This window comes from Notothenia rossii (genome assembly GCF_949606895.1).
Source record: "Notothenia rossii genome assembly, chromosome: 11".
Classification (NCBI taxonomy): Eukaryota; Metazoa; Chordata; class Actinopteri; order Perciformes; family Nototheniidae; genus Notothenia; species Notothenia rossii.
This window is the reverse complement of record NC_136910.1, coordinates 39,330,881-39,354,189: the sequence shown is the minus strand read 5'-3', so window position 1 is coordinate 39,354,189 and position 23,309 is coordinate 39,330,881. Positions and strand designations below refer to the sequence as shown.

The 23,309-nt window shown below is 40.0% G+C and overlaps 1 protein-coding gene across 10 annotated transcripts; it reads right to left on the bottom strand.

Annotated features, from left to right (window-relative positions):
- Positions 1-145: 145 nt before the first annotated feature.
- LOC307023753 (ceramide transfer protein-like) lies at positions 146-20,450 on the bottom strand. Of its 10 annotated transcripts, none has more exons than XM_079657265.1 (19): positions 19,809-20,450; positions 18,004-18,138; positions 10,845-10,961; positions 10,615-10,692; positions 7,890-7,997; positions 7,635-7,773; positions 6,550-6,633; positions 6,011-6,159; positions 5,621-5,713; positions 5,439-5,525; positions 5,242-5,334; positions 5,000-5,068; positions 3,459-3,554; positions 3,071-3,203; positions 2,907-2,977; positions 2,681-2,809; positions 2,437-2,566; positions 1,965-2,101; positions 146-1,856 (listed from the first exon to the last, which is right to left on the bottom strand). In XM_079657265.1, the coding sequence occupies exons 1-18, from the start codon at positions 19,917-19,919 to the stop codon at positions 1,974-1,976; spliced, it is 1,950 nt and encodes a 649-aa protein (XP_079513391.1). In that variant the 5' UTR covers positions 19,920-20,450; the 3' UTR covers positions 146-1,856; positions 1,965-1,973. The 10 variants fall into 10 exon arrangements, with proteins under 10 accessions (XP_079513391.1, XP_079513394.1, XP_079513393.1 ...); XM_079657268.1 differs by having other exon boundaries at positions 10,627-10,692; XM_079657267.1 differs by having other exon boundaries at positions 7,635-7,770; positions 19,809-20,449.
- Between the last annotated feature and the right edge of the window lie 2,859 nt (positions 20,451-23,309).

Here is a 23,309-nt window from a genome sequence, read left to right as displayed (position 1 = left end):
AAGACCACACACGTATGTTGAAAAAAAGTTGTAGTGAGTCAATCATAAAAAACCAATATATTCATACATTAAATTTTACCGGTACTTAAAGTCTCAATGCCTCCGTTTTCTCATTACATGAACAAATGACTCCAAAAATGAGAGATGGAGGATAAACTTATTTATTTCACTTTTTCAACAGGGCAGAAGTGCAACGCTGTCACAGTACATTTGTAAGTTGATCCCACAGCATTAGTATGAACAAATTATTTACAAAAACATATTCCTAATAACATTCATTTTTTATTTAGAAGTGTTAAGGTGGAGCGCTTTAGCCTTTCTTCATTCCACTTGGCCCAAAGGCTGAGTATCATACGGCTCACTCTCACCCACATCACTGCTCGAAGCTCCAAAATCAAATGCTCAAGAAGAGACGGAAAAAATAGCAACAAATATCATCAAATTAACCCAAAAACAAACATTTTGTGCTGTCCACTGGTGGAAAATAGTAGTAAAATATATTCAGGTAGAGCTACCGATGTTTTACATGGCAAATAACTAAGGAAACGAAAACCAACTTCCTCTTAAAAGTGTGATGATATTTCCATCAAGTATATATATTTTTTATTTAACCAGGAAGGTCTCAAGCGTAGATCCTTACTGAACTCTGGACTTTGCACCTCCACCTTTGTCTACATTTTTACACATTATACAAAAACCTAAGTTGATGTCTTCAGTAGCAAATGTTGTGGCACACCCGAAATGTAGAGGAGACGATGCTGATACGGAACTTAATCTGAAATGTATCTAAAGTAATACTGCCACTTGTACAAATATCCTGCTAGCCCTCGGTGGGAAACCCAAATTAAGTGTGCTCGGTTTCATTCAGTAAATTTAAATGGACTCCTTGAGGAGATGATTATAAGGGGAACTCGGCCACGAGGCACTTCACTACTGATTTTTCTATGTCCCATCTGAAGCTAGATTCTCCTTTTACACCAAGGCATCTGGGCTCAACAACGATGTGACCTTCAGAGAAATGTTGTCTATTTACAACTTAATAAACATTCAAAATAGGTGCTATATGACACTACATCATTGTACAATAACACAAATATAAAGCCGAGCAAACAATGTACATTAAACTTCTTTTACATTAAATAAATGACAAACTCCTGACGCCTCGTCCCTCCGTCAGCACCACCAGGGGGTGTTTTCATGAGAGGGACGGGGTCGAAGAGGTCAAGTCTTATGTCATAGGGCTCATGGGAAGATGACAGCCCTCTGGACTTAATCAATCAGTGATGTTTCACTAGCAATAGTTAGCAGCTTAAAAAGAAAGCTGGGGAATGACTTATTATGAAATAAATCAACAAAAAATAGGAGCTATAAATTGCAATAAAATATTTCCTTCTATTAGCAAAGATCTGTCTGTTTCCTTTTTATAAACTTCTTATAGAACATACATACATTTATATATTAATATATCTGTAAGAAACACGACAAATCCTTTTTCTACAGGAGCATGAACGATGGCATCAGCCGCTGCATAAAAAACTTGAATGGGGAGGCGGGGCCCCCTGCTGGGTGCATTCATCACAGGACTACTCTTTAATGAAATGACGACTTATGATATCACAGCGAGGTTTCAGTTGTCTCACGAATATTGTTTTATATGAATGTCTCGCAGACGTTTGAATGCAGCCACCAGAGGGCAGCATTTTGACCCTTCCTCCCCCTATAGGAACTAACTTGTAGCTAAAAACTGAGGGAGAAAACCACTTTACAAAACGTGTTGGGTAGCAGCAGAGCAGCAGTCAGACTGAAGAACCTGGATCCTCAAAGCCTCATACGCGTTTCTGTCCTTTGTCTCAACACTGGAAAGATAAAGAAGTTTCTTAATATCATTTTGCAAGGTATGCATAAACGGAGATTGAGATATGACAGGTGAGTAAATAAAGTGGATGAGTAAGCTACTGTGTTACCTGTGCGCCTCAGAATAAGATGGGTTTGCCAGCAGTCTTTTCCTGGACGTAGGAGGTGAAGCGCTTGAGGAATTTGGGGTACTCCCTCTTAGCCACGGCCCGGAGCACAGAGGCAGGGGCCCAGCCTCCGGGGTTCACTACATACACACACACACACACACGAGAGAGGTTTAACAGTGGAGCAAGGTTTATCAGGATAATATCATGATAATAAGTCAAAATGGCTTCTTACAGTTTTCCCTTACAATGTCAACATCGCATATAAAATGTTTTATCAAAATACAGTCACTCGGACACGGCTTGATGGTTGCAAAATAAAAACAGAACTAGGAGAAGATATTTAAGACTGGTACATTCCAGACTTTAAAATGCCTTTTTGGAAGACACTTTAAAGAAGTTTTCAAGAGCTAAAATCAGATGATCATTAACCTCAACTGAAGCCAAAATACTTGCTAGACAATAGAAAACACACCATTGGCGACGTAAGTGATTTTGCACATGATGTTGTCTCTGCTGATCTCTTTATCTCCCTCTGGTGGGCTGACCAGGGTCTGACAGATCATGCCGATGTTGATCTTTGCACGGACACATTTGTTGGAGGGCTGTGAGACAACAAGGTAGAGAATTAAAACAACATGATTGTCATTTATAATTTCAATAAATATCCTTGCATGGTGTCAGGATCCTAAACTGTATCTGATTGGTTTATGGCTAACCTGAGCATCGTCGTGATCCACAGAGAAGTTGCAGACCAGCCAGGTGTCGGGGTCGTTCTCGTTGTTGGCCATGATCTTCCTCATGGCGGACAGGTACAGCACGTCCCTCTGAGAGGCCGGCCACACACGCTGCAACACACATTTTTATTATTCAGATGCAAGAGATCATATAAAACAATCTTCCTTTCCACTGTTGACATTTGGTTATAGATATCGTAGCCCTTACCTTGTGCGTTTGATAAACAATTGCTGCGTTTTCTGACAGATTCTCCACAACATTGAAGTTTTCAATGGTGGCTGTAGAGGGAGAGAAAGTAAGGATGTTTCAGTTTAGTAAAGAATGGTAAGAAACGTTTTAAAGCAGTTCAGATTGTTAGTGAGAGGACTTACTCTCCCAGTCGTTGCGGTAGGCCGTGTCCCAGAAGTAGTGGCAGACCTCGTGTCCAGTCACCCCCTTCACTGAGTGTGTGGCCTTCAGCGGGTCCAGAACTATCCCGTTCTCTTCCACCTCTCTCCTGTACACCTGAACACACATGACAACATGTAATTAAAGACACATTTCAACATGTTGCGTGCAGCCTAATAGTCATTCAACTTATTTGAAACAATATTGTATTAATTTAGTATACGATTAAGCAAAATAATGGATTCATATGATCTACTACGGGATCTAAATTACATTTCATTCAACTTTATTGTCATTGCACAGATTACAACTAAATGCAGTCTTCATCCAATGAGTAGGATAAGTGCATGAGGTTACAGTCATGAATCATACCTTCATTTCTCCCTCTTCTACAACCAGCTGCCAGTTGGCGTCTCCACCAACATCCTGCAGGGAGTAGGTCATGTGATTCTGCACCATCTCCTCCACCTATAACACAGGGACAGGGGCAGAAGGAGGATGTGAGTGAAAACTTGAACCATGGGAATTGGCGTAAACACTGCTAGACAACATAAAGCAGTAATGAAATACGTCCTCCTTTTTGTAGATGGACCAACATGCCAGAGCTAACACTGGGGGACACAAAGCTTCAATGTACCAGGCAGGACTTTATTTTACTTTGCTGTCACACATCAGACCTGGTGGCACATTGTTTTTAACATTCAAAGTTATTATTTAGGACATATATATATATAAATAAATAAAAAGGGAATTCATATTTCATGCTGCTGTGTTACTGGGGTTTAAGCAGTCATGCAAACATGATGTTTAGTCTAGACAGGAGAAACGGCCTGTACGACGAAGCCGGATTTTCGCTTAGCGAGCTAACTTCAGGGAAAACTTGGGGTTTCCGGTCCTATGACACTGGTTCTCTTTTTAGCGGGCTAGATCTTCATGGTAACTTATACTGAGCGGCTAACCTGGTTGCAGGCTAAGAGATCAACTCAATGAAAGCACCGCCTGCTGACCAATCAGAGCTCAGTGTGCGGAGTTTAAAGCGATCAAGTCATATTACAGGAGAAAGGAAATACAGTTTAAACTGTCGTTGCAGGAAAGACGGCAGGCAAAAATCACCGACTGTGTGAACGTGAACATTAATAGAATATCACCTCCCATCTTCAGAGCAATCTGACTATTATAACATTAGCGTTAAGAAAGCTTACTTAAATATCTGCCACAACATAAGTAACCGGATCAGAGTAACATTACGTACAGTCCGCGGCACTGTGAGTGCAGACGTCGATGTCCCATTATCATTCATATCACATCATATCACATCATAATGTATCATATATCTCCTTATCTGAGTCAGCTGAGCCGTATCTGGCCGTGCAACACTCAGTGTCACATACTGTATGCAGAAGTATTATTTTAAGCAACACATTAAGTTGACGAAACACTCGAGACAAATGTAATTAAAGTCAGATCCACTCGTGTCTTAGACGGGGCAGTGATATCATAAACCTGTTAATGTACGCATTCAAACACTTTTTCTTTTACCAGCTGTATTCACCTTGCAGGTGCAGCTATGTGGCTTTTATCCTGGATAAAGTGTTTAAGTCATGGATGTTTAAAGTTTAACTTCTTCATTTGTCTAATATTATAGTTGACTTTTCATTCAGGAAGTATGACGCGGCGCTGTCAGTACGCTTCTCCATGTTTGTGATTGGTCGAATGCTCCAAATACCACCCCTTTCATGTGAACGCGCACCTAACTAGATAGGACACGGCTGGCTTGAGCGATCCACTTGATAACCCGCGTCGTAGGACCGCTTAGCGAGAGCGCGTATGTTTTGGATTAGGCCAACCGGCTAACTTAAACATATCCAGGTTAGGTTGAACCAGCTTCGTAGTACAGGCCTCTGGACAGTTACCTCTGCGCTGAATCTGTGGACCTCGTGAGGGACGCTGACTATGAGAGCGGGGGTGGACTGACTATGAGTCTACAGGGAGGATAAGAGCCAAGAGGATGATAGATCAAATAAATGAGGAAGTGGAAGAGAGAAAAAAAGGATGTGATTTAAAATGAAAGTGGTTTGTGATGACAATAAAAGGAAATGGCAGAAATGGAAGTGAAGTGATGTGTACAGTTTTAGCTGGTGAAGTATCTGATTACCTTGTTAGCGAATCTGTGTGTGCCGATGGTGGAGTAGACGTCTCCGGGGGGGACGGGGCTGGACCTCTGCATCCTCGTCTTCTCAGTGTGAGACTGAACAAAAACAAGCATATTTTAAATCAACAATTTAAGCAAGAAAAGCAAACCGTAGCAGTGATCATTATTTTATTATATACTGCATCTGATCCTTAGCGTACCTGTTCCTCTATTTTGTCCTGTCTGTCGAGAGCAGCTTCCACTGCATCGAAGAACTCATCCTCATTGATGAGGCTGTTAGGACCCTCCTGACAAATCAAATGTGAGAGAAAAATGTTACTTACAAAGTTCTCACACAGCCCAGACTCTTGCCACTGCATGATAACAAAAACATAAACTCTACCTCATAATCTGGACCTCCAAAGTGAGACTTTATCTTCAACTCGTTCAGAGCTGATTTGTAGCCCTCCTCTATTCTTCTGCGCTTCTCCATCTCCTACACACACAGACATACAGAGTCATTAATGGAACACAGTATGAAATCCTAAAATGACCAGTCAACAGAAGTTAAGAAACATTTAAATACTGCCAGTTTTCTCTTCTTCAAAAATATTCATCTTGATGCTTAATGTCCCTGTGTAGGTTTTGGCCAATGTGACAACCCATGATGCCAGATACAAAGTAAACACACAAAAAGATTATTATGGTCTGACAAATATATATGTAGGAAATAAAGGCTTTAAAAGAAAAAGAAAAATAGACGATACAAAGCCAAGATCCAAATGCTACACACCTTATCCAGTCTCTTCTGCCAGCTGTCCTCTCTCTTCACCATGAGGTCGATGCAGTGGGACAGAGTGGCCAGGATCCCAGCTGTGGTGGCTTTGAATGTGATGGCCTCACCCTTAAAGTCTATGCCCTTAGGACTCAAGGCCTGGAACACTGCACAAAGGAGGATCGTGGGAATAAAACAAATGCAACTTCAGACAAACACCAAATCTGTACAGTGCAGGGTCACATCCCAACATCATATTTTACATTATCTTTACGTTAGTTGCCATCACATTTAAAAAAAGATATATTATTATATTATAACTTGCAGGAACACAACAGTTTTAAAAGGTGCTACTACATATTTTGTCAACTTCTTCTTACTAGAACATATATTTCAAAGCAGTTGTGGTTAGTTTAATTGAACATTTTTTGTATTGTGTTTTTGTGTCTTTGCTGTCTCAATAAATAATAGATAATGCTCTTTTCCAAACGTTGAACCTGAGAATCATGAATATTTAACGTTATAGAAAATTACTTATAGAATTCTGCATTACTCACGCTTTTCTTTGCTGCCGTTGTTATTGTGCAGAAACTCTCCATCTGTCCTAGTGTTGGGGAAGTCATCTTCATCATCCTCCACGACTGAAAAACAGACAAATAAAGATTCAGATAGGGAAGGCAAACATAAACCAAATAGGTAGCGATACCCAAGCCTATTCTGGTAGGAGGCTAATAAAAGCAAACCAGCGTTACAGCTTATGGGAGCGCCTTGACGCTCATTCACAACTTCAGCTGCAGCACAGAGCTCCGTCCGACTGACCGAGCTCTGCCTCACCGGACAACATGACAATGGTCTGTTTTCATCTTCAGAATGGAGAGGGAGAGAGGGGGTGAGAGAGGGAGGTGAGGGGAACAAAAGCAGGGCTTCATTCTCTGTGCTCATCCACAGGCGCCCAGTGCAGGCTGCCGTGAGCAAATGTTCGGCCTGCCAACCCGGGGTGAGGGGGTTTGGAGAATAACTGCTGACTGAGTCACAAAACTCAGACACACTCCAAACAAGTCAGTCCAAGTTTCTTCTAAACTGCATATATATCCATAATATATACATGGAATATTTAAGGCAGAGTCACTTAAAAAACACCATTGTCTTGTTAGAACCACGTTTTGTGATCAGTTACCCGGGTACCCTGAATTTGTAAATACTCTTGTGCTGCACACTTAACCATTCCATTATTTCCACACATAGCTGATTAAGCAATGCAAAATCTCTGTGAGGAAATAAACAACGCTTTAACTTACAATCATTTTGATTATATAATAACTATTGATTACTTTCTCTATGTCAATTTATTGTTATGTCTATAACAAAGATGGCAATATATTTTGTGCAGTCTTCAAATCATTTTTTTTGTATATACAAGACAGAAAAAGCATAAAATCCTCACGTTTGAAAAACTATAATAATAAATACATATTTACCATATTTGCTTGAAATTTCCAAAATAGAGAATTATTTTTAATCATTACTACTCCTAAAGAAAAACAATTGCATAATCTTCTCTTCTTGTATCAAATCACAACATTTGAATATATATAATATATATATATTAATATGAATAATCTGTTAAAAGTAGTGGTCTTACTTTTATCCCTCTGCAGCTCGTCCTTGGACACGGCGTCTGAACAGCCATCAAAGTATTTCTGAAGCGTGTCCACCTGTCTGCACAAGATGTCTCTGAATGTCTCCATCTCCGCCAGCTTCTCCTTCAGGCTGTGACCCTTCTTGAGGCAAATAAAGAAACGGCGGTTAGGTATTTGGTTTATATTTCCATGGACCACAATCAAACCATTCCATGCCAAAGACCTCAGCCAGAGTAAACATTGAGCAGTAATCTCACCTTGAAGGAGGATGTGGAGGTGGCGGAGAAGCCGCTGGTGGCCGATGTGAGCGACAGCATGGAGCCATGTCTCCGCAGACTAGACTCAGAGCCATACCCAGAATCAGCCTGTGAAGAAAGCAGAAACAGACATGGGGACACGTTAGCAATGTCGTCACAAAGTAGCCTTATTTTATAAAATTCCTTATAATGATTTATTTAACTGCTGCAACTCAGCTGTGACTTATTAAGCAAACCATGTGACACAAAACAAAAAGGTCAACTACAACTAATCCTTCCCCTAATCTCTGCTCTAGCTGTTGCTCTGATAATTGTCATGTTCCATCTAGTATAGTCATTTAAACCCATCAAGGATTAATCTAAACTTTATAAAGTCTCTTCTCCTCTTTTGAGGTACAACCTACACTAGTAGTTTCAAATCATGATTATTTTGTAATTGACTGGCATTTCATCCCAATATGAACACAAGTTTGAGAATCATATTAGAAACTGCAAAAACAGCTTGGCAGAAATCCCTAAATGTTGTAAGCAAACATTTTGACAGTATTCATTGAGCTCAGCAGCAGCGCAACATGACACGGATTCAGTGACCATGGCAACGCAACTGAAATATCCAACAGGCTTCCTGTAAACCTGCCCGCTTCCCCTCCCTTATATAACAGCCCGGCCTCAAAATAGATGGCTGGTGGCAGCAGAGAGGAAAGGTGCAGCAGCACAGAGAGGGAGCGGGGGAGAGGAGGAGCAGAGACGCCTTTCCCTTGAAGACATCATTTCAATTTCAACCACCAGGGGGCAGGACATGTCAATGCACGTGACTAGCATTTGTGAGAGCCTGGGGTTACTGTCGGTCAACGGCAGGAATTAACTCTGCCTGTGTTCACATAGATTTCAGACAGCACTGCTTGCCCTTTAACCACATTCTGCTGCCCCACTGACTTCATCAGCACAGATTGCACTATCTAACTGTTTGCATGAGGGCTGCTTAATCTGGTTGAGAAAAAGAAAAAAAAAGAAGACTGAGGTTTTGTTACAGCTATACTATTAGATTTAAAAATAAATAAAACTGGATTCAAGTAAACATTTATCCACTGCTCCCGTCAGCATTTTCAACAGTATGTAGGCAACAAAATAACCAACATTTACCAGTCAAATGCTGTTAAAATATGCATGGACTGGTCGATTTGCATTACTCACCAGACAGTAAAACAAGGGGAATCTATTGAGTAGCTGGGAACATTTAAAAATACAAGCCAGTTGTCTGGTGGAAATAATAAATATAAATAAATAAACATTGTTATATGGCAGAGTAGAAATATTCACACACATGCCTTAAAGATGCATGCAATGAGGCAAACAGTATCTGAGTGAGTGTTTGTGTGTGTTTAGGTGTCAGGTGATTAAGTCCCAAGTGCACTCACCCTACTGACTTTGGATAAAACAAGATATAAAGCCTGGCGCTGATAAAAGAGCTCCCCTGAGTAGAAACACACTTATCCAAGACACAAAGCTCATTTTAAGTGATACAGAGCCCACATAATAACCATAAAATATGGCCTCACATTTCTGTCACATGGCTGTCACTGCACAGTTAAAATACAACAAGCATCGTTTTCTTTACTCGAGATAGTATCCTAGAAACAAGTGTTGTAAGATGTTTCACTGTCTCCAACTGTGAGAGTAGTAACTCTCGTGTGTTGTGTCTCCTTGGAGACGCTGGAGTAGTGTTGGTTTCGAAAGAAGAGGCAGGGCCCTCTAAGAAGAAGAGGTTTTGGTGGTGACTCATTGTGGGTGGGATGGTGTGAGTGCCTATATGAGTCACAGCGGCTCCCCTGTGCTGGGATGAGTGAGTGAGGGGGGAAGAGGGGGATTTCCCAAACTGAGACCGGGAATGAGCACGCGTGTGTTTTGGCAGGCTGAAGGTGTGGTCACTGCCCACTCCTCTTCCCAGTCAGACAGACCCATAGCTCTTTTCAGTTTAAAATAAGTTTTGTTAATGTTGTGAAACCATTTCCCTCTCAGCCTAGAATGAATCCTAACAACATAAATCATCAACTACCAGATGACACATGGGGTTGTTTTCAACATCAACGCAAGACAGAATTTACATATTTGATGGTTGGTTGCCGTTTGTATATAAACATTTTGTAGGCCTTTTTGTTGTTGCATCTATTGTTTTTCACTCGGCTGTCAACAGTAGGGGTTGCAACCCGCTTCCTTTGTCCTTCACACTAACTGAATACAATCGGTGCTACACCCTGCACTTCAAGGTTTTTCACAGCTCTGATAGGTTGTGATTCAGCCCTGGGTACATTCACATTGTACTGATACAAACAGTTAGAAAAGCATTACTGTTTTCACAACTTTCACAGGAATGTCCCCAGAAAATCATTACAACAGGGTTATCTGTTGACAGTATTCAAACAGCTTTCTCAGCCAGTCTTGACACCCTTTCAAAGTAACCCGTGTAAAAGGTCTGTTTGAAAAGGGATTATCTAGACCCTGAGTTTACTGTTAGTCCAGGGTTAAGATACATTTCAGCCAAGGGTGCCCTCTGATAAAAGCCTTAACAAGAGTCATGCACTAATAGAGAACCATCCACCATATAACAGTTCACACAGCCTTTATGCTTTTGGAAAAATCTTAGATGGAAGAGAAAGGAGAAACACAGTTGTAACTAAACTGTGTTAAAGATGAGTGAAGCACTCAGTAAGTCCTGCAGACTTGCCAACAAACGCACCAGCGGTGGAGAGATGAATATTGTTCCCTGGATTCCTCCCTTCTCTCTCCTCCCTTCTTTGATACTCTAATAGAAATACACACACACGCATACAATGAACACTCGCATCCACAAATACAAACCTTGTATTTTGATACTTTGTGAGAAAATGTGACAAAGATTTGGATTATTTTGAATCCAGCAGTTTGTTTTCTGCTGTGTTAATGTGCATGACTTACCCTGTGCAGCTCAACGGAGTCGATCCACTGGTGTCTGTGCTCCGGGTCTGCTGCTCTGAGGTACCACACACTGTCGTTTACAGTGATGTCCAGCCGGCACTCGTCAAACTCATGAGGCTAAAACAGAAGAAGGACAGGGGGCAAAAAGATGAGTCAGTTTACATTGAAAATATGTCGCTGTAAATCCTTTTACTATCAGTATTCTCGACGTCTGAAAGTTTGACGATGCTGGAGAATTCTAAGAAATAGGGCCTGCAAACTAGATTTTTTCATTTTGCTTTAGTTCATGTTCTTTCAGCAAGGGGAAACGCAAATCTCTTTCCTGCTCAGGAAGAGCAGAGGGAGGCACTCGTGAGAGTTGGCCATCCGTTTAAAGTGTTATTTAAAATGACACTGAAATAGCAAACTGCTTATCTCTCTCCTGTTCAGCAAAAACAGGAAACATGGCAATCCATTGTCACAGTGATGGAAGTCAAATGTAGTCAATGTAGGCTGATCTATACATCTCAGAGATAAAGGACAGAATAGAGCGTACTATAAGAGTGCAGCAGAGGCACAACAGCCTTTACTTCCAGACACTGTCCCATAGGAGGACAAGTGGCAGATGACTGGCCTTTTAAGGCAACAAGCAAGATGGAGCATACTCCTAATATCCCTCCAGTGTACCGTCAGTGCTGTGAAACTGCAGCGCTGGCATGGCCATTAACCAAGGACTTTATGTGTGTGTTGGTTTGTGTGTGTGAGAGTGCAGGGATGGAGGGAGCGGTGGGGACAGCAATGGTGTTTACCTAATGCATTAAGGACAACAGTGAGTCCCAATGCTAAATCCTTCTGAAGGTCTAAGCACAGGCAAAGCATAGCTCGCTGATATATGACTGAGGGTCTGGCTCAGAGTAGCTGAGGACACAGCTCGAGAAGCACAAAGACATGGAAAAGACTGAATGAGCAGGAATGCCAGATACTGCGGCTGAACTGTAAGCAAAAAGAGAAATCACTTAAGAGAAGAGACCTCTACATTCCTACGGTGGCCACAATGCAGTAAACACATCTGGGTTTCCTTTCATAGTGTATCTGTACCGCACCATAAGTCTGCAATGTTGCAAGAAGCACTCATTTCACCAAAGGGCACCTTAAGTGAAACATAATTAGTGATTGAAGTTGACTGGTTTGTTTAATTGATTTTTTTGGGTTCAATATTGAAAAATAATACTGTATTGATTAATCCTGTCTACCATCCCTTTTTAAGATCTATAAGATAAAAACAACCTACATGTTATTTTCCCTGAGACAAGCAAAAACAACATTTGATCATTAACCAAAAGCAAGCTTGCAATCTAATATTACCCAGAGACACCCCGAGCCCACAACATCACGGAAGATAGTATTACTCCTGGGAGTTGGCAGAGTAATAAATGTCCCACTATGGTGTCTTTAAAGAGTTTTCAGTGGAGGAGCGGGACTTGGCTCTGTTGCACGACACCTGGACGCTACTGAGGACAAGACCAGATGCTCTGTGTCAATAATGCACGATATGAGGCCGAATGCTGAAACCTTGCCAAACCAGATGCTCATTTGAAAGTAACCAGCGGCATTTGCATACAGTCAACACCAGTAGCAGAGGCAGAGAAGAAGAGGAAGCACAAGCAAGTAAGGAAACTATGTGATGCATCATACACCCTGCATTTGTATGAGGAAGACCAAAGGGCTTTTGGCTGATTGTTCTAATACAATTGTACAAAGTTTGAATACAATATTCTACAAAAAGAATATAATAAAATGTCCCTTGCTGCAATGGCTGTACTACACTAATATCATGCGAGATGAAAGAGTGCTGGAGTGTTACTGCACACAATGTGCAAATGTTGAGTTGGTCAATGGGTTTGTCGTGTCATTTGGTTGCTAGGAAAGTGGGAAAATGTGTTCCTCATGATCACCTCCGGACGGCAGGGTCATGGGTATACTGACTGGAAGGCCTGTTTGAGAAATGAAAGCCTGCACTGCACTGGGTCGAAGAAGGTTACTGGTATCCAAGGCTACAGTCAACAATAATCCATCATAGTAATGAGATGTTCGCAGCCTTGCACATCACAAGATGACATGCTGATATCAGCCCGGGCCTGGTGTGAAAGAGCAAAAGAGAATAAATGAACTGTATGGAGTGTCTAGTGAATCCTTGCGTTGAACCAGAAAATCAAATTGTAATGTAAATCTAGGTCAATAAGAATGATGGATCATTTCTGCTGAATTACTTTCCAACGGGCCGACAAGCAGGTATAAAGAAATAGATGGAAGGATGTTTTAGATACGCTTGCAGCAAATCAATATTTTGAATGGGAAAGGGGAAAAGCGAATACCGATGCAGTAATTCTTTATTGTTCCATGAAGGCTTTGTGCCACAATGTTACTTGACAATGATTTTTTTTAAACTATTTGGTACAAAATGTAGACTATGGACAAAAATACATTTATTTTTTCAGCAACACTGTTTAGGTGCAGCATCCATGTGATGCTGAGGAGACAATATGTTGATCACACAAAGGTCTTGCCCACAAGCCTTTTATTCCTAGGACTCTACTCGTATTATTGTGTCTTGTTTGTTTTGGATCGCTTTCAACATCAACATGATCTCATAAAGGAGCATGGTAGGGGGTAACAAGACTGGAAGGAGAACAAACATCTTATGAAATGATCTACCAAGAAACATATTCAGTGTTTTCAGCAAAAACACATGGGTTTGCTATCCTGGCTCCAAAATGGTGGAATGAGCTCCTCATTGACATCAGGACAGCAGAAAGCTTACACATCTTCCGGCGCAGACTGAAAACTCATCTCTTTAGACTCCACTTCGAGCAATACAATTACTAACAAAGCACTTATATACTAATAAAGGGCTGGCTTATCTAAAGCCAGTTGAGTAGCACTTGAAATGTTTTAGCTCTATGAAACCTGATGTACTTATATGATTCTGTTTTCTTCAAGTTTGTATATTCCTGGTCGAATGCACTTATTGTAAGTCGCTTTGGATAAAAGCATCAGCTAAATGTAATGTAATGTTTTCCTCTGTATCAAAAAGGGTAACAAGTAATATAAATGCCCAAATCATGAGGAAACAAAACAGTGAGTGACATTGTTTATCTATTTTCTCTAAATACAAACATATTACTCTGCCTAAAAAATAAATAAGCCCGTGTGCTCTCCCTTTCAACTCCAGCTGGTGAACATGTTTGTAGTCACTCTCCAGAAGTGAGTGAATGGGAGCTTCCTGAAGAAAACCTTTTGAATTTAATACACAAAAAAACTGATGGATTGAAAACAATGCAAGCAATGAGAACCCTAACAACGTTTTTAAAAGACCCAACTGGATTTCATTTCTATTTGTGCAATTCTAAACCTCATAATTATTCTCTCTGCAGAGGAGATTACGACAAATATAGTATCTTGATCCGTCAGACCTGGAGCCAGGAACATCTTTATGTTCACGCCGGACATTAAAACGGGATCCCATTGGCCTAGTGCAGGAAACACAGACTCACCAAGAGCTCAGAGTGCAAGAGGAAAGGAAAGGCTAAATAAACAAAGGATGAGAGAAAGGTCTGTCGTGCATATGTGTATTAGGTTTTTACCCTAGACATGACCCCCGATGAAGAGGAAGTCACATGCTATGAGGAAATTGTATTTCCTGGCAAAGACAGCACGAGCTTGATGTCAGTCCCAACGCTCAATTTAATCAACTTGACCGTAGGTCTATTTTCCTATCTCTTTGTGACAGATACGGAGAGGGAAATGACAAATCATTGCATCCAGTGACACGGCCTTGAAGAACTCCAAACAATCCTGCAACAAATTAAAGCTAAATGTGGAATTACAACTAGGATAGTGCGTTCTTTTTAACCATGGATCTACAAATGCCAATGGTGGTAAGCAGCCTTCGATAAGAACAGTCTTGTGGAGGCCCATTTGATCCAATAGACAACCCATACGCACCAACCTGGAATAGCATGACTAGATAGTACATGTTGAAGTCAACTGTCAACACAGAGTTTGATGGTTTTACTGGTTTGCCAATGAATGTAGAGAACGGTTCACATTAGACAATGTGTCAACTGTTTTTAAAGTGAGTAAGCGTACGTTTCGATTGAGGATATTGTTGATTTGCTGGTTACACACCAGATATGATCGTTGCAACACGAAATGGCATTCAATTCAATGTTATCAAGTTCCCTAGTCGTGGAGGTGGCTTCAACAGACAAAGAGGATGCATATGACCTACCTACTATATCGTGCACGAACAGATGGTGGACACAATGAAAAACAATGCACAATGCAACCCAACCTAGCAGCTCTGCAAGTCATCTTTCCTCATAGTTGATAATGTGTCAAACAGATATTTCCAGTTTGTTGAAATTTGAGGCCAAAGTTTAAATTATGGGACGATTACATTTATTTTATTATAACCTGTTCTGTAGCTTAGCTATTGTGTTTCCAACCTACTAACAAGTTAAGCTGGGAATGATGGAAACCTGACATTACATTTCCAGCACTAGATCAGTCATAGACATTAGACAACATAAAGGACCTTGTTGATTTGCTCTTTTGAGAAATGCTTCCGAGCACTTGCTCTGGTTGTTTTGCAATGAAGATGTCCCAACTTCTATTACAGGTCTACCTGGGTTTCTTAACGTTAGTGTCATGACTGGAATGATTAAATGACTCATAGTGCAACTTAATCCACAGACTTGCCTCTGAACTTAATACTGATGCGCACCACATGCACAGAGCCGCAATGATCAACCCACAATATATTAGTCGATTGACAAAAATGTTTATCAGCAAATATTTTGATCATCTTGACCAAACTTGAGAATTTCTTCATTTTTTGTGATAAATACATCTTAATCAAGTGCATTAGTATGGACAGTTCAGATCCGAAGATGTGAACGGCCCCAAATATTGACAGGTATTTAACAAATGTTTCTTCCTATTGTTTTATGCAAAGTGATTTATTGATGAAAATGGAATTAAGTTGCAGCTCTAAAGCATACAGTATAATCAGAAGTGAATCTTCTTTGGGAGCTTTGTAGAACATATTGTACCCCTGTGTTATTGTGAGTGCCATGAGGGGAAATTACAGGAAAGAACAGTCAAAGAGAGTAATACACTTTCTGTTCAAAAAGTCAATAACTGTCTGTGCATGGCCACCACCAGCTATAGCTTTTTCATATTTACTCCCCAGAGTTTTGAGGCATATTTCCATCGGAATGAGAAATTACAACAGTAGCATCACATGGAGGTTAATATTTACACAGGCTGGGAATGGATGAAGCTGAACAAATACAGTTAATAGCAAAGCCTGCTTTCTGCTGCCTGGGAACAGTAACTTATTAATTTCCCTTGTAACTGTTATAGAGAGACACAGACGGGGTTAAGTCAATGACTGACCTGGGTTCCCACTGAAACATGATGGAGACAATGTGAACATCCAGCGTTATAAAATGTTGACACATTTAGATTTATTTTCCCTGTGAGCATAGTGAGGCAGCCTCTTTCCTAGCCTCTTAGGCAGGATAATATTACATGTCTGACAGAAATGGGAGTCTCTGCTTCAACATATTGGAAGCTAAATCTATCACAGCTCCACTTTCTTGGTCTATCCTGCAGTGACACAGCAATACTCAGTCTCATGATGAAGTTCTCAATAAAGCATTACCCCACACTGTAGCAGGTTTTTTCAAAACTACAACAGTCACCTGATAGGCAGAGCAAAACTTGGGACCTAATCAGGAGTTCAATGCGAAAATACGTTGTCACCTGCAGTTGAAGAAGACGTTTGAGAAACTCAAGTGTAAAGGTCCTCATCTGATTAGAATCGTCTATTAGGCCTGCACATTGATCCAGGAAATAGCCAGAGTCCTTCCCTCATGAATTTAATAGAAACATATGGTGGATTCCTAACATCTGTATCACATCTAATGCATCATATATCAAACTTCCCAAAAACCCTGTAGAGGCTCAGAAAGAAAAGAGGGAGGTGGGTAGCACACCCATGGAAGGAGAAACAGAAAGGTGTTTGATCTTTAGATTGGAGACGTTTCCAAAAAGAAGTATTGAAACTGTGTTTTTGATCCTGCTTCTTCTTAGTTGCTTCAACAAGCAAGTCTTACAAAATGTATTGTGCAACACCAAACTAAAACGTTTAATCTATGAGAAGAAAAACATGTTTTTCTTATGAGTTGGAACAAAGCATGCAATGTGTGAAAAAGGTGACATTCTGTGAATTGTATACAGCAGGTTAGTTGCCGAGCAGACAAAGGTGATGCCTCTGCCAACTTTCATGCAGATAAAAAAGCTTGTGTAAGCACAGACAGTCAAGATAGAGTGAGTTCATCAGCTAATGGCACAGAACACTATTCTTGAGCTGATTTTTAATAATTAAATCCTATTTCCTCAAATTGCTAACCTGATTATTAAAAGCTTTACAAAGCGTCGTCAACCTGAATACAAAAGAATTGAGTCAATGAAGACGATAAGCTGTATAGTAGTTGTCTCGCTGTAATATGGAGGATATTATAGCGAGACAACTACTATAAGGATAAGGTCAAGTGACTCCAGAGAAAGCTGTCCTTTTTAGAGTCAGCTGTCAGTTACTACTATCTAATCAAAAGCAACAATGCAGACCATTTGTTGTGGCGGAAATATTTCCACTGTGGTTATTATAACAACGCTACTGATTGCCTTAACACCACACCGCCTGGCTGTAAGGCTTTTTTTTTTTCATGGGACCTAAAACTAGAGCAACACAGTACACAGGAAATCAGCTGAGGCTGTAGGTGAGGTGACACACAAGGGTAGTTTGTCACCAAATGTGCAATTTAAATAAACATCCACAGAGCATCCTCTCAGGTCTTGAATATCAGAGGATGCTTGCCTCAGTAGGATGCGTGCCACAGACGATTTGACTGTTTGGCGGCTTAATAGCGAGAGTGATGGTTCCTCTCTCTATTACCAAATGTAACTCTTGAAAATGAAAGCGTAAATTCTTGTATGACATATTGAAAGGGCCAGTATTGCACAAACGAAAGACTGCTTTGAGGAACTTATGTCAAATTAATTTTAACAAGAAGTGTGCTGTTTTGTGAAAAAGAAACTCAAGGGTACTTACAGTAATCACAGCTTTGCTAAGGCAGAGGGAACCCCGACAGCCATACTCAGTCTCATCCTGGGACTTGTAGTAGCTCAGTGTGTTGTTTTTCAGCACCACCCAACGGTCCTGCCAACCATGGATGTAATTTGTCCACTGGAAAAGAAAGCCCTTTAATCAATATCTTAAAATATATATAAAAACATTAGCTGAAATATACATACATTAGTTCATATATATTACATTACAAATATCAGTTAAAAATCTGAAAAATAACTTTGTGTTATTGCACTTCTCAGAAGACCTATTTATGAGATATGACACGTAGGATTTGAGGATGTATGATGTGTGCAGGGCTTGGTATAATTAAAAAGGTGAGCTTTACTGGATGCAGATCTGCTTAATCTCCCAATATGCTTGGTTAGCGGGTCAGCATGCAATCTGTTCAGCCAACCAGTACAGTGACATTAATACCACATTAGCTTGTGAGCAGCTTAACTCATCAAGACTGTGTTCATTTTGGCCAAAACAAGGTCTTGCACAAGTGAGAAGAAACATATGGCCAAATAGATTACCAAGATTTGTCTAGCAGGAGACTTAACCGTCTGTTTACCCAAGAAAAACAGGATTGATGAACAAGAGCTGGTAGTCATTGTGTTTTTACAGAGTTAACAGACGGTGTTTACGAGTACCAGAAACCCAGCAAAAGTTTTCCTGTACCTTGCAAAATATAGCTGTCAAAGCAATATTTACATTGAACATGTGCACATAATATGTACACATGTTGATAGTATTAGAAAAAGCATTGAAATATTCAGCAGGCTTTATGTGATCACAAAGTACATTTGGGAAAAATACAAGCTGTCCTAATTATCTATAGTGGTGACATCATTGTGCAAACATGGCTATAGCTTACTGTGATCACCATTCACTTGAATATAACTGGTGCACAGCAGCTGTCAAATTAATATAACAGGTATAAAATGTTACATGTACAAACCTGGAATAAGCTATCAACTTTTACCTAAACTCATTACAACAGTAAGTGAGTCCATCTTAGAGGCATCTATGAGCTAATGTAGCTAGCTGCTGCATTAAAAACCCCGCTGTTCAATTACAAAAGGGGGCTTTCCTTTTGCCTCAGTTGGGATTACCGGTGTAATATTGCTGAACAGCAATGTGGAAATGTTGACAGGGAGAAAAGGATTCTGGATAACCCCAACAACACTCAAAATAGACATTCTGTGATTTGTCGTAAAGCATTCCCATTATCACCTCATTTAACCCTGATATTCAGACACCTCCCTGACAGTTAAGCCCTCAGGACTTGGCAGTGACACTGATCAAGCTAACAACATTCAGGTTAGCCCAAAAACAATTACTTATCTTTAGTTGTGTAAAGTAACTAAGTATTCGCAAGTAAATGTACTGTACTTAAGTGCAATTTTGAGGTACAGTTACTTCACTTGAGAAGGTAAATGTTTTTGCTACTGTGTACTTTTACCCCACTACATTTATTTAGTAGCTTTAGTTACTTTGCAGATTTTGTTAAATGATTTGAAATATTAATCAACATTTACATTAGACTTAAGTTACACCTGGAGTAACATTCACAATATACCTTGCAGTATACAAAGTTAAATTAGCTGCACCTTTTACTTGAGTAACATATGGATTGCATGACTTTTACTTGTAACAGAGTATTTCTACACTGTGGTACTTCTACTTTGACTTAAGTACAAGATCTGTGTACTTCTCCCACCTCTGCCCTCAGGACTTGGAAGTGACACTGATGAAGCTTACTAAACCAAAAAAACATGACCCACCTTACTGAGGACTCCGCTTAAATCGACAATCCCAATCAGATGTCCAGACTCATCTCTGGGCTCCACGTCTTCCTCGGAACCCGAGGAGTTCCAGCTCTGGTTGTCTGACATTTTCTCGATGCTATTCAGCTAATATAAACCGATACTAACTTGGCATATATGATGCTCAGGTGAGTTTAAGCTGACAGGACCTGATTGAATAAGCGGCAACAGTTCAACGAATCATGTTTTGGTATTATACACCGACTAGTAGCTCTGAGGTTAGCCCAAATAGAAGAAGCTAGGTAGAAGCCACCGAGTAGATAAACGACGGTAAGGTAAGCTACACAGATCGACTCATGTTGTGGTTAAACAGGTAGCTAAGCAGTGTCTGTAACGGTAGCTTAACGTCGAGTTAAGTGTCAGAAAAGGATGAAACGCAGATAAATGTGCTCTGGCTAGCTTCAGCAGTCAAGCAGGTAATCCGTATCTGACTTTCAGATAGACGGTGCGGCAGTAGCAGCGGTTGTTGTTAGTGCTTCTTCCCTCTGTTGACTGTTGACAGCTCTCCCGTTCAGCGCCATGTTTCAACTGACGTCTCGAGCTTCTTCTCGGTGGTTTAGCCCCTAGCGCGTGTTCCAACTTGTGTGGTGCGCAGGGGCGCTTGCCCCGGTGACGTCACCAAACACCCCTCCTTAACCTGACACAGGCCCCGCCCCCTCCTCCAGTTTACATTACTGAAAATAGACTGAGGAGCACAGGAAAATAGACCAGAGTAAATTATGCTCCAGATTCATGTTGGTGTTCAACAATTTTTGCACTTTTCAATAATATATATCTCTATCTCTCTATATAAATGCACAGCACTCCACAATAAAATAGTATAATTGCAGTTTGTCATATTTCAATGTACTTAGTTCTTTATATATTTATATTTGGTGTAAATATTTGTTTAATTCTCAACAAGGCCTGGGACCCACACTGACTTTTACCCCTTCCATAGACATTATGTATTACATTAATGCAAATCATGTGAGAAAATATTTTAATCATTTTAATATTGTGAACCCTGCACATGCCTCTGTATACTTTGCACGTTTCTGTTCAATCTACCTCTTTTAAAATCTGCACAGCTCTCCACTTTACATTCCATACAGTACATGTTTTATTTTTATTTTTCATTATTGTCATATTTTACTGTAGCTACTTAGTTTTTTTAATTTTTTCTTTTTAGAAAATACTTTTTTGGGGTAGTATTAGTTTTTTAAGTTGTTTATTTTGTATTACTATTTTAGTCTTTCTCTGACAATGTAATTGTTCTTACTGTGTTTATATATGCACCATACACACCAAAGCAAATTCCTTGTTCGTGTTAACCTACTTGGCAATAAACCTGTTCTGATTGTGGTTTCAAGTTACCTTTAGTACTTATTTCCTACCAACACAAACAAGAAGTTATAATACAGATGCAGTACGGTTACTCGATTAACTATCATTTTGAGGTACTTGGACTTTACACAAGTGTTATTATTATTATATTTGTATGCTGTTTTATACTTTTACTAACTACACTACAGAGGCAAACATTGCATTTTTTTTATCAAAGACATCATTGTCACTGGTTACTTTTTATATATATAAAACAAATGATGCAGTACCATGGCCTGCCCTACTGCCCATCTACACAATAGTATTCAAAAGTACCATAAGTCCAGATTGATTGAGTGTGTATCCAAAAAATAAGCAATAATCAAGTTAATAAAAAAACCACAACACATTTTCTCCTTTCAAAAATAATCTTCTTAGCCTTAAACCCTTTCACCCTCTTCATTGTTATCAAGTGTTCAACGCTCAAAAGGTCAGCTAATCTGCTTCACCAAGATAGTGTCAGTGAGGTGTGATTACGTTTTACTGACACTGTTCATTTGGCAACACATATTGATTATACTGTAGGTGCTGAACTAAACATAGGGAAGGACAGTTCGGTCCTGCAAGTGACTTCAAATCAGTGAAGAAAGCAAAGACAATAAACCTAAATACGAAAAAACGCTTATGTGAAATAACTGAATAAACTGTCCGAAAGTGTTGTCTTCAGATATGGCTAATCAGCTCATTGAGAAAATGTTTTTTCAGCGCCTTTAAAAGCTGTATATTCTGGGAAGAAACCGTTTATGCACCTTTGCACTAAAGAAAATGTAACTGTACTGCAGTCGTTAACAAATCATACCTTTTTCCTTGACTGGGGGGAATATTTTCCGTCAATTAAATCATTAATCATTAAGCCCCTCCTTTTCATAATAAGGGCCACCTGAGCCCAAGAAGAACCCCTGAGAGTTTCAGATTCACTTTACCAACCAGCGAGGACCGCAGTCAGGATCAGCACTTAGTGTAGAAATCTATAGGTCTTTCCACAGGAACATTAGCAAATGAATGTGAGGTCAAACATATTATCCACTGAATAATATATTTACGTATCCATGTTTTCATGGGTTTGTTGATCGCTGCTAATATCATGGGCTTTTAACCAGCCTGCACTGATAAATCAGAACATGGTTGCTTGATTGCTTGCAAACAGTACAAACGTGTGCTGGTTGTCTTCAACAATTTTTTCTCTATTTTTTATAATGAGTGAAATTCATTCATAAAGTTTTTCCCTCTCTCAACCTTCTTTCCATCCTTGACATAAGCCTGTAGGCCTGTACTTATCTGAGTCATGTGATAATCCTTGTACGATTTAGCACATACACACTTCTCATAACACAAACACACTCACCCTGTCTCCTGATATTCAAATACCCGTGTTTCAGTGAGTAACCGGCCAGGAGAGGATAGGAGAGCTTTTAGAAATGTCATGGGTTTTGTGAGTGTGATGCACTTCCATGAAATCATGAGACCTGCAACTGAAGAAACCACAAAACTTCCATTAGCTCCACAGTCCAACTCTTCTCTTCCAAGGAAAAGTGTGAGTGGCAGGAAGTGAGAGGCTTCAGTAAAAGTAACATTTTTTTAAATACTGAACTCACTAACCATAACTTTACTTGATATAAAATGAACACAATAAATGTGTTAGTGGTCTCTGTAAATCAGATATGAGAGAACACTAAAGCAAAAATGGTTAAGAAAACAAGACAAGGCCTTAATCCTTCATACTAAAATCACCCACAGCCTCCCCTTTACTGCACATTTAATCTAAAAACAACCTGACAACATGGTGGTGCACCCTGGGGAAGGCTGTGGAAATAACTGGTTGTTAGATCAGATTTAAACAGGTGATTCAATCATGGTATCATGGAAACGGTCCGTTACATAGTAAACTGTGATTCATTTAGAAGCCGGAAACCAAGGATCATGACTCAGGCAGGGCTGATCAAGCAGTAATGTGATTATATCACATCCTCTTTCCAGCTGCACTATTCCATAAGGGTCAGCATCTCCAAGAAGGCAGAGTGGAAGGAAGCAGCTTGATTAATTATTTTTTACTCCACATTAATGTCAAACACTTCCTCATGGACATGAGTATTA